Below are 15,575 nucleotides of genomic sequence, written 5' to 3'. Positions count from 1 at the left end.
AAACATACCTACCGACCAACATCGTGTAGGCATTGGCATGCATATTCCTTATTTAAATGAACGTCGGCCACAGATGACACGGCATAAAAAGCGGTGAAGTGCGCTTTCGAGGGCCAAAAGTCGAACTTGTGGCCCAATGCTGTCTCATCATCATCGCATCTTGAGAACGAGAGATAAAAGATGATGGGTTTTTTTCTTCTTTTATTTTTTGTAGTTCTGTTCTGAAGTGGGGGGCACCCAAAGGGTGATCTCCCCTTCTCCGAAATCGTGTCCAAAAATCGAACTCAACACTTTTGGCGCGCAAATCTTGTCTGAACTTTATTTAGCTGATGATTGTTGGCCCAAAAGGGGCAGAGGTGTGGGAGGTGTGTGTGTGTGTTTTTTTATCTGTTTTTTATTTATGTTTGCTTCGCATTATTTTCGTTATAAATGATTTCATTGTTGTTGTATCTCCGCAGCGCTTGTTATTCCTTCCAAGTAATTTTTCTACGCGACCACAAGCGCACACGGATACGAATACGAATACAGATACAGATACAGACACTAGAACCATCCCCACCCCTAACAACTAACCCCTCTACGCCCCTTAACACAAAGCATTCTATCCGGCCTGGCCTTTAGTTTTGCTTTTGATTTTGCCAGCTTGCTTGCTTGCTTGCTATTCTCGTCATCGTCTCGCAACTCAAGTGGTAGCCTCTCTCCCTCGCTCCCCTCGAAAAAGCCCCTTTGCAAAAATGCGAAAATACGAAAAATACGAATATACCGAATACGAATACGAATGGCCTGGTCTTGCCAGTGCCGCCGTCGTCGCAGTCGCCGTTGCTTATTTCATTTTATTATATTCCAACATTTAGAGTGTACGTGCTTTGGTATGTGTGTGTATCTGTGTGCGCGCATGTTTCTGTTCCTTATCTACGTCTTTGTCATCGTTGCCGTTGCCTTTCGTTCGCTTCGAGCGCGCCATAACTACCACAGCCACTTGCCCGATCCCCGGGTAGTCGTCCCCCCTTTCAGCTCCCTCTGCCAACCCACTTCCATTCTTCTTCCCTCCCCTCCTCTGCCGCCCCTTTGAACGCTTCAAGTTGCAGCCGTCCGTCGCCGTCGCCGTTGTCGGTCGCTCGTTCGCTCGTTGCTTTGCTAGCTGGCTGGTTGGCTGCTCGGTTCGTTCCACATAGCTTTTATGCCCCGCTCCGCTTGCCTCTCCTCTTGCCTCTCCGCACACCCCGTCATCCATCCGTCCGTCCCATACAACACCATCCATGCCATACTATACTATACCATCCCATGCCGCCGCCTTGTGCCGTCAGTTCGTCGTCGTACATTTCATTTCACTTCACTTAATTTCTCAGATACCAAAACGAACAGCGCTCGCTCGTTCGTTTGTTCGTTGTATTTTTCTTGCCGTTGCCGCTGTGGCTATACAGGGGCTTACTATGATTTTTTTTTAAAAGGGGGTGAAGATTTTGTCAGCCATGGATAAGATAAACTATTTAGTCTTTTTTATATGGTTTGATTTCGAAATAATTGTTTACGAAGCTAAGATTAACACGTGAAGTACTTGCTGACATGGCTGTCAATCATGAAGATATAATTTAGTTCTTGGGTTGATAACAGTTTTGTTCGAAAATATAATCATTTCTCAAGAAGTCGCTTTTACTTATGACATTGATTCATGGGTTTCCCCTAAGTTTGGGTTTTGAAACACAATCTTTATTTTCCAACAGCTTAACTGCGATTTTTATTTTCTAAGAAAGCTTTTTCAATTTTATGTAGAAACAAGGATCATGTTTAATGATAACAACCTTTTTTTTACTGCCCCGGTTTAGTTTCCAACTAAACATAAATTTCTATAATCAGCTTTAAACGGTTAGAAGCTTAAGTTATAGAGTTTCACAAAAATAGACTACTACTGCAGATCAAAGGGGAATAATAATCTGGAATCTTTAGCTTTACTGTAAATACGGTATCCCCTTTTGAGGGCGCCCTGCCACCATTGAGGTCTCTCTTTCTCTCTGGGGTTTTTGCCGTGGCCCCTGTGTGTGAGTGTTTCGAATTGCTGTCGACTTAAGCTTTATGTGCACGTCTGCTGCTGCTGTTGTTGTAGCTGTTGTAGCTGTCATGTGTATGTGTGTGTGTATGGTTGTGTGTGAGTGCGAGTGGGGCTGTTTGTGTGGAGCTTTTTCTTGATTTTCTTATAAGTTATAGGCGGCAAAAAGTTAAAGTCGTGTCGCATCGCACCGAGTTTCTGGTGCCTGCAGACTGTTTCAAGAGTTGTTATTGTTCGAGCAGCTTGGCGTTTATGAATTCGGATTCCTTCCCCCCTGACCGGGTTATAATAATTGTGAACTGCGGGTGAGTGGTGGGATCGGCGGCGGTGATGGAGTCGCAAATTCCGTTGGCAATGTCAGGAAAGGTCGCGGGACGTGCGGGGGGGTGGCTGTAGCTTTAGCTGTCCCGCGCTTCTTCGCCCCAAACCCAACGGGTCGTTGATTTGGCAACAACTTTTGGCATCCGAATGGGTCCAAACACCCACCGAAAACATCTGATTGCCATGAATATGTTTACGGTGGACTACAACGATTACCGAGACCAACTCAATCTCAGTCATATGCTCGCTTTTGTCTTTGTGTGTGTGTGTGTATGTGTGTGTGTGTATGTGTTCGCGTTGGCAGTTGCTTAATTGCGGTTGCCGCTTGGTTAATTCATAGTCGCTATCACTTTCATTTAAATAAATAAATACTACAAAAAATGCCACCTGCCGGCCGGCTTTTGCTGCCATTGCACTTGATTGAATGCACACTAATAGCGGAACTCGTTCCGGTTTTCTTTCTTTTGCCATTTCCAGGAGCTAATTGGACAGAACAGCAACGACAGCTCCAGCGGCGGGGCGCACAGTGGCATGGGATCCGGTCCGCCCGGCACCCCCCAATCCCCAGCAGGTGATGCGTCCCACACCCTCGCCCACCGGCTCCTCCGGCTCGCGTTCCATGTCCCCAGCAGTGGGTGAGTACAGCGACGACGCAACTTTGATCCGTTCACGGTGCAAAGGAGACGCTAAATTGCCCGTTTCTATTGCAGCCCAAAACCATCCAATCTCGCGTCCGGCGAGCAACCAGTCGAGCAGCGGCGGACCCATGCAACAGCCGCCAGTTGGAGCGGGTGGCCCGCCGCCGATGCCGCCGCATCCGGGAATGCCAGGAGGTCCGCCCCAGCAGCAACAGCAGCAGCAGCAATCTCAGCAGCAACAGGCATCGAATTCGGCATCATCGGCGAGCAACTCGCCGCAGCAGACACCGCCACCGGCACCGCCGCCTAATCAGGGCATCAACAACATGGCCACGCCCCCGCCACCGCCACAAGGGGCAGCAGGAGGAGGCTACCCGATGCCGCCGCACATGCACGGTGGCTACAAGATGGGCGGCCCGGGCCAGAGTCCCGGTGCCCAGGGATATCCGCCGCAGCAGCCACAGCAATATCAACCACCAGGTGAGTTTGGGGTTTTCTAAACAGCTGTCTAATTATAAACTTGTTAAAAAATTAGTGAACAGATAGTTCAGTTCTTATTTATTTTATCAGATTATTAATTTACTACCTCGATCTTTGTTTTAAAGAACTTTTAAAGCAAATTACCTCTTAGCCTAGTTGTAGGTTGAAACCATACATTTAAAACCTTTATTAAATGTTATCCTACTTTTGCAGGCAACTACCCGCCACGCCCACAGTATCCGCCTGGCGCCTACGCCACTGGACCACCGCCGCCGCCCACAAGCCAAGCAGGAGCTGGCGGCGCCAACAGCATGCCCTCAGGCGCCCAGGCTGGCGGTTATCCGGGTCGAGCCATGCCAAACCACACCGGACAATATCCGCCGTATCAGTGGGTGCCGCCATCGCCGCAGCAGGCCGGACCCGGTGGCGCTCCCGGCGGTGCGATGGTCGGCAACCATGTGCAGGGCAAGGGCACACCGCCACCGCCGGTCGTGGGTGGACCACCGCCGCCGCAGGGCAGTGGATCGCCACGCCCACTGAATTATCTGAAGCAGCATTTACAGCACAAGGGCGGCTATGGAGGAAGTCCAACGCCACCGCAGGGGCCACAGGGTTATGGCAACGGGCCGACCGGAATGCATCCGGGCATGCCGATGGGACCCCCGCACCACATGGGACCTCCGCACGGGCCCACCAACATGGGTCCGCCCACCAGCACGCCGCCACAGTCGCAAATGCTCCAGCCCGGCCAGCCACAGGGGCAGGGACAAGGAGCCGGCGGCGCTGGAGGACCGGAAGGCAGCGGCCCGGAGCATATATCACAGGACAACGGGATCAGCTCGTCAGGGCCGACTGGTGCCGCGGGAATGCATGCGGTCACTGCGGTGGTCACCACCGGACCCGATGGCACGCCCATGGACGAAGTCAGTCAGCAGAGCACTCTGTCAAATGCATCAGCGGGTGAGTAGAAGAGCGAAATATATACCATAAAGAAATTCCTGACTTAAGTTCTTTTTTTGCGTAAACCAGCATCCGGCGAAGATCCACAGTGCACCACACCAAAGTCGCGCAAGAATGATCCCTATAGCCAAAGTCACTTAGCCCCGCCGAGCACGTCGCCCCATCCGGTTGTGATGCACCCAGGCGCCGGTGGTCCCGGTGGCGAGGAGTACGACATGAGTTCACCGCCCAACTGGCCACGTCCGGCTGGAAGCCCGGTAAGTATAGCAATTGCCTATTCAATCTGAAACGTGTTAGTAATCTTGAATTTTTTGCCTAAACAGCAGGTGTTCAACCATGTTCCCGTGCCGCAGGAGCCATTCCGCAGCACAATTACCACGACCAAGAAGTCGGACTCGCTGTGCAAGCTGTACGAGATGGATGACAATCCGGACCGGCGCGGCTGGCTGGACAAGCTGCGGGCGTTCATGGAGGAACGGCGCACGCCGATCACCGCCTGCCCAACCATCTCAAAACAGCCACTCGATTTATATAGGTTATATATTTATGTAAAAGAACGTGGCGGATTCGTCGAGGTATGCAAGGTGCCGTAGTAACTCCTTTTACTAACTTCTTTTTAGATTTACTACTAGCAAAACCAAACCAAACCAAATCAACCAAACCAAAACCAAAACACCACCAACGTAGTTAACACGAACCAAAAACCAAACCGAAACCAAATCCAAATCAAAGCAATATCCACATATATATAGACACAAATCAATATTGTGATTCGGCAACAGTAAACAGCAAACTAAAGTCAAGCCACCCAGCTACTTTTGTACGAACCTTTTGACCCAGCTCGAGCCTCCGATCCATGTGTCCAAATAGTAGCTCCACCCTGAGTATAGCTTAGCTTACCGCGGGTCAAGCCTTCCTTAGGAAAAAGCAAAAGCAATCGTTGTACAGCCTTGGTTTTCCCTAGATTGCATGCTCTAAGCCGAATCCAAGCACATCTTGGTATTTTGATCTCAGATACTATAATATTTGCCAGGCATGCTGTCAGATTTCTTTTTCCGACCTTTTCCAAAAAGGTTTTCATTTATATCTTAGTAATACAATTTAATTCCAATGTTTTCGGTTTTTTTTTTATTTTAATAGAAGTTTAGTAGTAGCCACAACTTGAAACCAAACTCATCAAAAGCACCCACAAACCACTCTAATTATTGAGAGTTTAACTATTGATTGCTCTAATTTTCCTCTGCTTGCAATTCGTGTTTGGCATTTCTTTTTTTTAATCAATTAAATTGGTGATATTTATATCAAAATTTTAACAAATCTTTTTTATATCTGATTCATGCTTTTATTTTAACAATTTTCCTGACATTTTTTCTTGGTTTTTTGTTTAATGATTGGTTTTAATTTGAGCTTTTATGGAGCTCACTTTTGTAGTCCCCTAATCCCATCCTATTTTTCCCAATTTTTGTACGTAGTTTATCGTTTTCCTTAGAATGTTTGCTCCTGCCACTTGCTAAATGCATCCACTCTAAATCTGTTTGTGCTCGCAACCTTTGATTCTCTTTTTTCGATCGACACTTGCGTCATGAACTTTGGAGTCGCTGCTTTGGCCCTTGACTAAAATCGCTGTAATTCTCTCGTTCCGACAGGTGACCAAGAGCAAGACCTGGAAGGACATTGCCGGACTTCTGGGCATCGGTGCGAGTAGCAGTGCGGCCTACACGCTGCGGAAGCACTACACCAAGAATCTGCTGACCTTCGAGTGCCACTTTGACCGCGGTGACATCGATCCCCTGCCCATAATCCAGCAGGTGGAGGCGGGCAGCAAGAAGAAGACGGCCAAGGCTGCGTCGGTTCCTTCGCCAGGTAAGTGTTTACCAAGTGCAATGTGTGCTTGACGACATCCTCTTTCCTTCGCCACAACATTCGATGCTTAATTTAAATTTTCTCCCGTTTTTATTTCGTTTCATTTGCCGCAATCCCCGATTTGAAAATGTTTTTCACCGCTCTTTCCTCGTTCAATCCTCAAACGACAACGAACGAAATAAAAACGAATCTACCGAAAATTTGCAACCAATCGGTGGTGGTCATTTGGATGCTGGTACTACGAACTCCACAGGATCGTCGAACTCGCAGGACTCATTCCCGGCTCCACCAGGATCTGCTCCGAATGCGGCGATAGACGGCTACCCCGGCTATCCGGGCGGCAGTCCGTATCCCGGAGCCAGCGGGCCGCAGCCGGATTATGCGGCCGCAGGCCAGATGCAGCGTCCGCCCTCCCAGAACAACCCGCAGACTCCTCATCCCGGTAAGAATCAGTTGAATTGTTCCTTGAATCAATGTACGATTTCACAGAGTGCCATTAGATCAATTGCATTTGATTACAAAACAGTAGAAATCGTGGAAGTGGTGACATTTGTCATTAGTGTCATACATATCCATGTAAAATAGTATGGTTTCGTTTAAAAAGTGAATTTAAAAGATATATTTTTTCTTTTGCCATTAAATCTGAAAAGTATTATGTAGGGTTATCGATTCTTACTGTTTTTATAAAAATTCTCTAGATCTTGCCACTCTGAATTGATTTTAATTATTTCTTATGGTAACTACTTTGTTTTGGTATATTTGTTTTTGTTTACTGCTAAATTGTTATCTGATAGATGATATGCTTCTTCTAAAACCTATCTCACCTAATATCCAAAATCTGTACATATATATACGTGTTTTTAAGTATACGACTTTACACTTTTATGTTTATCGATCATTATTAATTTGATGTGTGTATTTTGTTTATTCATTTTTATGTTTTGTAACGTTTGTGTGGGCGCACTACTAAAATATATAACTCCACCACCACCACAAACCACCAAACCACCATCACAACAACGATGCTTCCATGTATCTCCACCACCACCACCAAAAACAACAACAAACAAACAAAAATTCATTTGTGTGATTCATTGACTCATTCATTTCGATTCATCCAAACCAAATCATCCATACGGCCGCTTGCCCGCCCCTCAGGCGCAGCCGCCGCCGCTGTTGCCGCCGGCGATAATATAAGCGTGAGCAATCCCTTCGAGGATCCCATTGCTGCCGCTGGTCCCGGCTCTGCAGCCGGTCCTGGTCCTGGTCAGGGTCCTGGTCCTGGCCCAGGTCCAGGTCCAGGTGCTGGTCCCGTTGGTGCTGGAGCTGCTGTTACTGCTGTTGGCGGTGGCCCACAAAACCATCCACCGCCGCCGCCACCCCATTCACCGCACTCGTCAGCCCAACAGGCGGTTGGCCAGCAACAGCAGCAGCAGCATCCACAGCATCCGGGTGGTCCACCGCCGCCGGCTCAGCAGCAGCAGCAACAGCAGCAGCAGGGGCAGCAGCCACCACCGCCGGTGGGCGGGGGGCCACCACCAGCACCACAGCAACATGGGCCTGGTCCGGTGCCGCCGCCGTCGCCTCAGCAGCATGTGCGCCCAGCCGCCGGAGCACCTTATCCGCCGGGTGGCTCCGGCTACCCAACGCCTGTGTCTAGAACGCCAGGTATACTCATCTTTTATTTTGCTCCCTCATCTCTTTCTTTATCTTACTTTCACGTTTTTCCCTTCATGTCTCATCGATTTCGATCCTTTTGTTCTGTTTGTCTTTCTGTTGCTTTACTACTTCGATTAAGTTTGGCTATTGACTGTGATTCTAACTAGTTTGTAATGACTGCTTGGCTGGTATATAATGCAATTAACACGTTTAGCATAAGCTACTAACACACCTTACTTTTTGGCTATCGTATTTAAAAAGACTTTCAGCTACTTGTAATAATTATTATAATTTCAGATTTTTTGTTGTTGAAACTTTATAATATTGGTTTTACATTTTAATTACATTTCCAAATTACAAATCTAAATTCATTTATTTATTTTGGTTTTGTTTTGTACTCTTTTAAATTGTATATGCATTTTACTTTCGAATTTCCTAGTTTCAGGCGGATGGCTTCCATTTTAAAGGCCGTCCATTCGCAATCGTTTTAATATTTCCGTTGAGCAAGCAATGTTCTGTTTCTAATTTGAATTTAAGTGGAATCGTACTTATCATTTAACTTTTTTTGTGCACAATACTTTCAGGCTCACCCTATCCATCGCAGCCGGGAGCTTATGGGCAATACGGCTCCAGCGATCAGTACAACGCAACTGGGCCGCCCGGCCAGCCATTCGGACAGGGACCAGGACAATATCCGCCGCAGAACCGCAACATGTACCCTCCCTACGGGCCGGAGGGGGAAGCGTGAGTGCACCCCAATTACCCCACATCAGTCCCTCGAACACAACAACGACACCACATCCAGACCCCCACGAACACATCCACCAACAGCCAACACTCTGTACTGTAGCTTCCCGATATCAACTCTCTGGACTGAGCACGGGAATATGAGATTTATCTGAGTGTATTAACTAACATTCTTTTGTTCTCTACTCTTTTCCATAGTCCTCCCACTGGTGCTAATCAGTACGGACCCTACGGCAGTCGGCCCTACAGCCAGCCACCGCCGGGCGGACCGCAGCCGCCGGCGCAAACGGTTGCCGGCGGACCGCCGACCAGCGGAGCTCCAGGAGCACCGCCCAGCAGCGCCTATCCCACGGGCAGGCCCACCCAGCAGGACTATTATCAACCACCACCAGATCAAGTAAGTGCTTCATTTAACAGCTTAGTTTAAATGTAATAACTAGCAATAGTTTGAGCAGTATTTAAAGTAAATATGTAATCTTTGTTGCAGAGTCCACAGCCACGTAGACATCCCGATTTCATCAAAGACTCACAACCGTATCCAGGCTACAATGCAAGACCTCAGATTTATGGTAATAACTACTACCGAAAGTCTTCAGTTAAATAGTTGGCTAATTTCTCTCTTCTTACCTACAAACCAGGTGCTTGGCAAGGCGGTAGCCAGCAGTATCGGCCACAATACCCCACGTCGCCTGCTCCGCAAAGCTGGGGAAGTGCTCCGCCACGCGGAGCGGCGCCTCCGCCAGGCGCACCTCACGGACCGCCACTGCAGCAGCCGGCAGGAGTGGCCCAGTGGGATCAGCATCGCTATCCGCCGCAGCAAGGTCCTCCGCCGCCGCCGCAGCAACAGCAGCAGCAGCCACAACAGCAACAGCAGCAGACGCCGTACCAGCAGGTGCCCGGACCACCGGGACAACAGCCGCCCCAGGCACCGCCGCAGTGGGCGCAGATGAACGCCGGACAGGCGACGCAGCCGGGACCACCCGGATCGCCACTTCGTCCGCCGTCGGGACCGGGCCAACAGCAGAGGATGCCCGGAATGCCGCCGCAGCAGCAACAGTCGCAGCAACCGGGCGGTGTGCAGCAACCACCGCCGCAGCAGACTACCCATGGAGGCGTTCCATCGCCCGGATTGCCACAAGTTGGACCCGGTGGAATGGTGAAGCCCCCATATGCCATGCCACCGCCGCCGTCGCAGGGAGTGGGTCAGCAGGTGGGCCAGGTGCCACCGAGCGGCATGATGGCCCAGAAGCAGCCGCCGATGCCCGGCCAGGTGATGCAGCAACAGCCGTTGCAGCAGCAGCCGCCGCAGCATCAGCACCCCCATCCTCATCAGCATCCGCAGCACCCGCATCAGCACCAAATGCCGCCGAACCAGACAGCTCCCGGCGGTGGCTACGGTCCACCGGGAATGCCCGGTAGCGGTGCCCAACTGGTGAAGAAAGAGCTCATCTTTCCGCACGACAGCGTGGAGTCCACCACACCGGTGTTGTACCGAAGAAAACGGCTCACCAAAGCCGATGTTTGCCCCGTGGATCCGTGGCGGATATTCATGGCCATGCGATCCGGTCTGCTAACCGAATGCACCTGGGCGCTGGACGTGCTCAATGTGCTGCTGTTCGACGATTCAACGGTGCAGTTCTTTGGCATTTCGAATCTGCCCGGCCTGCTCACTTTGCTGCTGGAGCACTTCCAGAAGAATCTCGCCGAGATGTTCGACGAACGGGATGGCGAGGAGCAGTCCTCGTCCCTGGCGGAGGATGGGGCGAACAACGACGACGACGCGGACAGCGGAACTGTGATGTGCGAGAAGCTGCAATCGAGCAATCGGCAGTCGCGATGCGTGCGCAGCATCAGCAGCTACAACCGACGGCGGCACTACGAGAACATGGACCGCGGTGGCAAGGGTGGCGCCAACAACGGCAGCGACTCGGAGGACGCCGACGAGGGCATCGATCTGGGACAGGTGCGCGTGCAGCCCAATCCCGAGGAGCGTTCGCTGCTGCTCTCCTTCACGCCCAACTACACGATGGTCACGCGAAAGGGTGTGCCAGTGCGCATCCAGGCCGCCGATCACGACATCTTTGTGGACGAGCGCCAAAAGGCGTGGGACATCGACACGAACCGCCTGTACGAACAGCTGGAGCCCGTGGGCAGCGACGCCTGGACGTACGGATTCACCGAACCGGATCCTCTGGACGGCATCATCGACGTATTCAAGTCGGAGATTGTAAACATTCCATTTGCACGCTACGTCCGCTCCGACAAGAAGGGAAAAACGCGGACTGGAGTGGCGACCACGGCCAGGAAGCAGCCGGAAATAAAGCAGGAGGAGAACAGCTCGGAGGAGCAGCCGTTCAACAAGAAGCGGCGACTGGTCAGCGGTGGCAGCAGCAGCAGTGGCGCCACCGCCGAGGGCAAGAAATCCAAGCTGTCCAGCGAGGAGTTCGCCCAGCCGAGCGTCGAGGTTAAGAAGGAACCAGGCACTGCGGACAGCGATTGTCGTCCCATCGACATGGACATCGAGGCACCTCCGCAACGGCTCACCAATGGCGTGGCACCCTGCTCCTCCTCCTCCTCAACTCCCGCCGGCTTCGATCCCCGGACGACGGCCAAGGATGTGGCACAGGTGCTGCAGCGCCGGCGCGACTCCAGCTTCGAGGATGAGTGCTACACGCGCGACGAGGCGTCGCTCCACCTGGTCAACGAAAGCCAAGACTCGTTGGCGCGGCGCTGCATCGCCCTGTCCAACATCTTCCGCAACCTGACCTTTGTGCCCGGCAACGAGACCGTGCTGGCCAAGTCCACCAGGTTCCTGGCGGTGCTGGGACGCCTGCTCCTGCTGAACCACGAACACCTGCGGCGCACGCCAAAGACCCGAAATTACGACCGCGAGGAGGACACCGACTTCAGTGACTCCTGCAGTTCGCTGCAGGGAGAACGCGAATGGTGGTGGGACTACCTGATCACCATACGGGAGAACATGCTGGTCGCCATGGCCAACATAGCCGGTCACTTGGAGCTGTCGCGCTACGATGAGCTCATCGCCCGCCCGCTGATCGATGGACTGCTGCACTGGGCCGTCTGCCCGAGTGCCCACGGCCAGGATCCGTTTCCCTCGTGCGGACCCAACACGGCGCTCTCGCCACAGCGCCTGGCGCTCGAGGCGCTCTGCAAGCTGTGCGTAACCGATGCCAACGTGGACCTGGTCATCGCCACTCCGCCGTTCTCGCGACTGGAGAAGCTCTGTGCCGTGCTCACACGGCATCTGTGCCGCAACGAGGATCAGGTGCTGCGCGAGTTTTCCGTGAATCTGCTGCACTATCTGGCTGCCGCCGATAGCGCCATGGCGCGCACTGTGGCGCTGCAGTCGCCGTGCATCTCCTACCTGGTGGCCTTCATCGAACAGGCCGAGCAGACGGCGCTGGGCGTGGCCAATCAGCATGGGATCAACTACCTGCGCGAGAACCCCGACTCGATGGGCACCAGCCTGGACATGCTGCGGCGAGCGGCCGGCACCCTGCTCCACTTGGCCAAACATCCGGACAACCGATCGCTGTTCATGCAGCAGGAGCAACGTTTGCTTGGACTGGTAATGTCGCACATTTTGGACCAGCAGGTGGCTTTGATTATCTCGCGGGTGCTCTATCAAGTGTCGCGCGGAACAGGACCCATACACTCGGTGGAGTTCCGGCTGCTGCAGCAGCGCCAGCAACAACAGCTGCGTCCTGGTGCGGCGGAGAAGCAAGCTCCCAGCGCTGGAGGAAGTGCGTCAGTGAAGGCGGAATCGTCGTCGGCGGAAACGAGTTCCGCTGAGGCGAAACCTTCTGCCTCGGCGGCATCCAACTCGACGGTGGTCAACGATGAGAACAGCAACAGCAGCCAGCAACTGCCGCCGGCAGCGACGTTCAACGACGTGAGCAACAGCAGCACCAACAGCAACAGCTGCGGCACGGCCAGCAGCAACCAGACGAACAACAGCACCACCAACAGCAGCCACAGCAGCAGTGCGATCAGCAGCCAATCCACAATGACGGCAGCCACATCCGCATCGGCGCCAGCGGGAGCAACATCCGCAGCAGTAGCAGCAGCAGCAGCAGCATCGATGGCCAGCGATCAGCAGCAGGTGAGCAAGGCGGCTGCAGCGGCGGCCGCTGCTGCGGCTTTGAGCAACGCCAGTGCAGCGGCAGCAGCAGCTGCGGCGGCGGCAGCGGCGGCTTCGGTGGCCCCTTCCGCCGCGTCGTCGGCCGGTGTGTCCGCCGGTGCGGCGGTGGCCCAGCCAGCTGCACCGCCGCCAACCAATGCAGGAACAACGACAGCCGTTGCGTAGTATACGACAATGATGCCAGCGTCCTACTACTGGCCACGAACCCCCCGAGGGGCAGTCGACTGAGCCGGAGTTGGATGGCGGAACAGCGGACCCACGAGCAGATCCCGATGTGCCACTGCAGGAGAAGGTGATCCCGGAATCGTTGGAGAGGAGGAAGAGGAGGCATGTAAATTTACTTAAGCGAGTTACGGCGGGGGAACAGGCGGCGTCCAAGCTCCACGGCTACGTTCGAATGGGGAAATCAGCAGCAGATGCAGATGCGGATGGAATGACTCACCTTTCCATCATTGTAACAGTCAATACAATAACAACTGTATATTTTTTCACTCAACTCTAAAAATAGTAAATATGATAACTAAACCCTAAGCATTACGCAATTGCAGCAGCAAAAGAATTATGTTAGTACGAAACGAAATCTGTATGTTCAGGGCGAAAAACCGGAACAGAAAAAAATTATGCAGACCGATCGGGCGATGCGATCGGGGATTATTATTGAGACGAGCATAATGCGGAAGGAATCGATCAGAAGAGAGCGAAATTTAAGCACACAGCATACTTATTGTATTAAATTTAATAAAGATGAAGGGACGAGAATCGAGAAATAACTAACACATACATATGCATACGCACGCTATGGTTTATCGTATATTAAATATATATATAAATAAATGCATAATTTAACATTTAATTACATGAGAATGAATTGTGTATGTAAAAGGGATGAATGCATACATACGTACATATAGACATTGATATATAAATACATAGAGAATAGTTTTTAAATTCTACCACTTACTAATACCTAAATATTACCACAATGTGCAGCATAGGAACTCATTAACTGATGAACAAACTGAACAGCAAAAGCGTAAAGAATGAATTACCGAAACCCAAAACAACACTGTATGGGATCCCGAAACACAATGTATTGCAGTTAAATGGATTTTATGTGGACTAGGGCAACGCAGAAAATTTAAGGAGGATAGGAGATGATTAAAACCATTGTACATACTTAACTATTATGTAAATTTCACTGTATTTCTGTTTTTTTACGCAATGTTACAAGGCACATGAAAGTGGCAGCACTGCATTTCGTATTATGTTTATGTGTATGTTGTGTGGATGATCTGCAAAAATTCCAATTCCTTAGTTTTAATCGCATAACTCGGCTGCGAATCGAAACGAAATTAAGCGAAACAAACAAACCGACAATTGAAGGCAAACAAACAAAACAATTTAAATTAAAATCAAATTAGGTGATATAAATATATAAAAAGTATACATAACATATACATACATACTGCATATAAAACATAAAATTGAAAAACGATAAAATGGAACAACCCAATGCTGTAATTTTTATGTTAACTGTATTATTTGCTGGAAGTGCTGCTGCTTCATTTTATTTTATATCGAACTTACTTAAGGCGTAAATGACAAGATAAATAATTAGGGTTTTATCTTAATCTTAATTTAAAATATTAAATAAATAAAACCAAGAAAACAAAACAGAACACAACCATAAAATGCTATAAAACACAAAGCGAAGCGAAGCAAATTGAACTAAAGCTGTAGAGAAGCACGCAAAAACGACTAATAACACACACCCACTCCGAATAAGCTTGGCGTTAGAGTACCAATAAACCATAAAAACAAAACCAATTATGGGTGGGTGCACCAATTTGTATACTAAACTTTCTCACATATAATAAACGTGCTACGTAAGAGAGATCAAACATGAACTGTCTGTCTCTTGATTTTAGCTCTAGCTCTAGTAATCCTCCTGTACTCCGTACTGGGCGATTGCTGAGATCCAGAGGAACACAAGAGATCGAAAAAAATAATAAAAAAGTGCTGCTGTTGATACGTGTATTCGTGTAGTTGTTCGCAAACAAATATTATAACTCAGCATCTCGATATATAACGTGTAGTTATTAGTCTATAATTTGCTAGGATGTAAATGTATGTCCCTCAAACTTAATTTAATTATTTAATTAATATACATACATATATGATATACAATACTGCCGTTGTCTTTGTCCTGGAGAATGGAAACATTGGAATCAGTTTCATCAAGACTGACTTGGTTTGTATTTAAGATAGTTTGGCGGTGTATTTTATAGATAAGTTTTTACTGCCTTATGAGAGATCTTCTCCAAAGCCTTTTCGTAATGCAACATAGTTGGTAAAACGAGAACACTGCCGGTTGTTCTTATTTTTTTTTTGTTTAGGTGAATGTTTTTTGGATTGCAGGGATTAAATAGGTTTTTGGACGAATCCAAGACACGGGAAACCTGGATGTGAATTTTAAAAATGTCCTCTATTAAAGTTTTGGAAAGAAATATTTTTTTATAACGTACTTTTACCAAAATCTTTTTGAAAAGTTTATGGGTTTACTCTATTTTGTGAAGCAGCTGACACTAATCCTAAAACGAAATTCCATCTTACCTGGTAGTTTAATGTTTAAACCCATTTGTAATATAATTTTAATCATATTTAAATAGAAAAGATTTTTGGTTGGTGTTAATAATAA

General features: G+C 49.6%; 1 protein-coding gene across 1 annotated transcript in view; it reads left to right on the top strand.

The window, feature by feature from the left end:
• LOC108092020 (trithorax group protein osa) overlaps window positions 1–15,064 on the top strand; it is a 30,847-nt gene extending 15,783 nt beyond the window's left edge. The window contains 13 exon segments of the mRNA XM_017191457.1: window positions 2,846–2,923; window positions 2,925–3,003; window positions 3,079–3,486; window positions 3,700–4,446; window positions 4,516–4,703; window positions 4,770–5,021; window positions 6,093–6,311; window positions 6,526–6,751; window positions 7,468–7,977; window positions 8,553–8,712; window positions 8,914–9,112; window positions 9,203–9,284; window positions 9,354–15,064. Coding sequence (XP_017046946.1) covers window positions 2,846–2,923; window positions 2,925–3,003; window positions 3,079–3,486; window positions 3,700–4,446; window positions 4,516–4,703; window positions 4,770–5,021; window positions 6,093–6,311; window positions 6,526–6,751; window positions 7,468–7,977; window positions 8,553–8,712; window positions 8,914–9,112; window positions 9,203–9,284; window positions 9,354–13,042 — 6,837 coding nt within the window. The 3' untranslated portion in view covers window positions 13,043–15,064.
• Window positions 15,065–15,575: the final 511 nt, after the last annotated feature.

This window comes from Drosophila ficusphila, unplaced genomic scaffold (genome assembly GCF_018152265.1).
Source record: "Drosophila ficusphila isolate 14025-0441.05 unplaced genomic scaffold, ASM1815226v1 contig_791, whole genome shotgun sequence".
NCBI classification, from domain to species: Eukaryota; Metazoa; Arthropoda; class Insecta; order Diptera; family Drosophilidae; genus Drosophila; species Drosophila ficusphila.
This window is presented reverse-complemented; position numbering and strand designations above follow the sequence as displayed.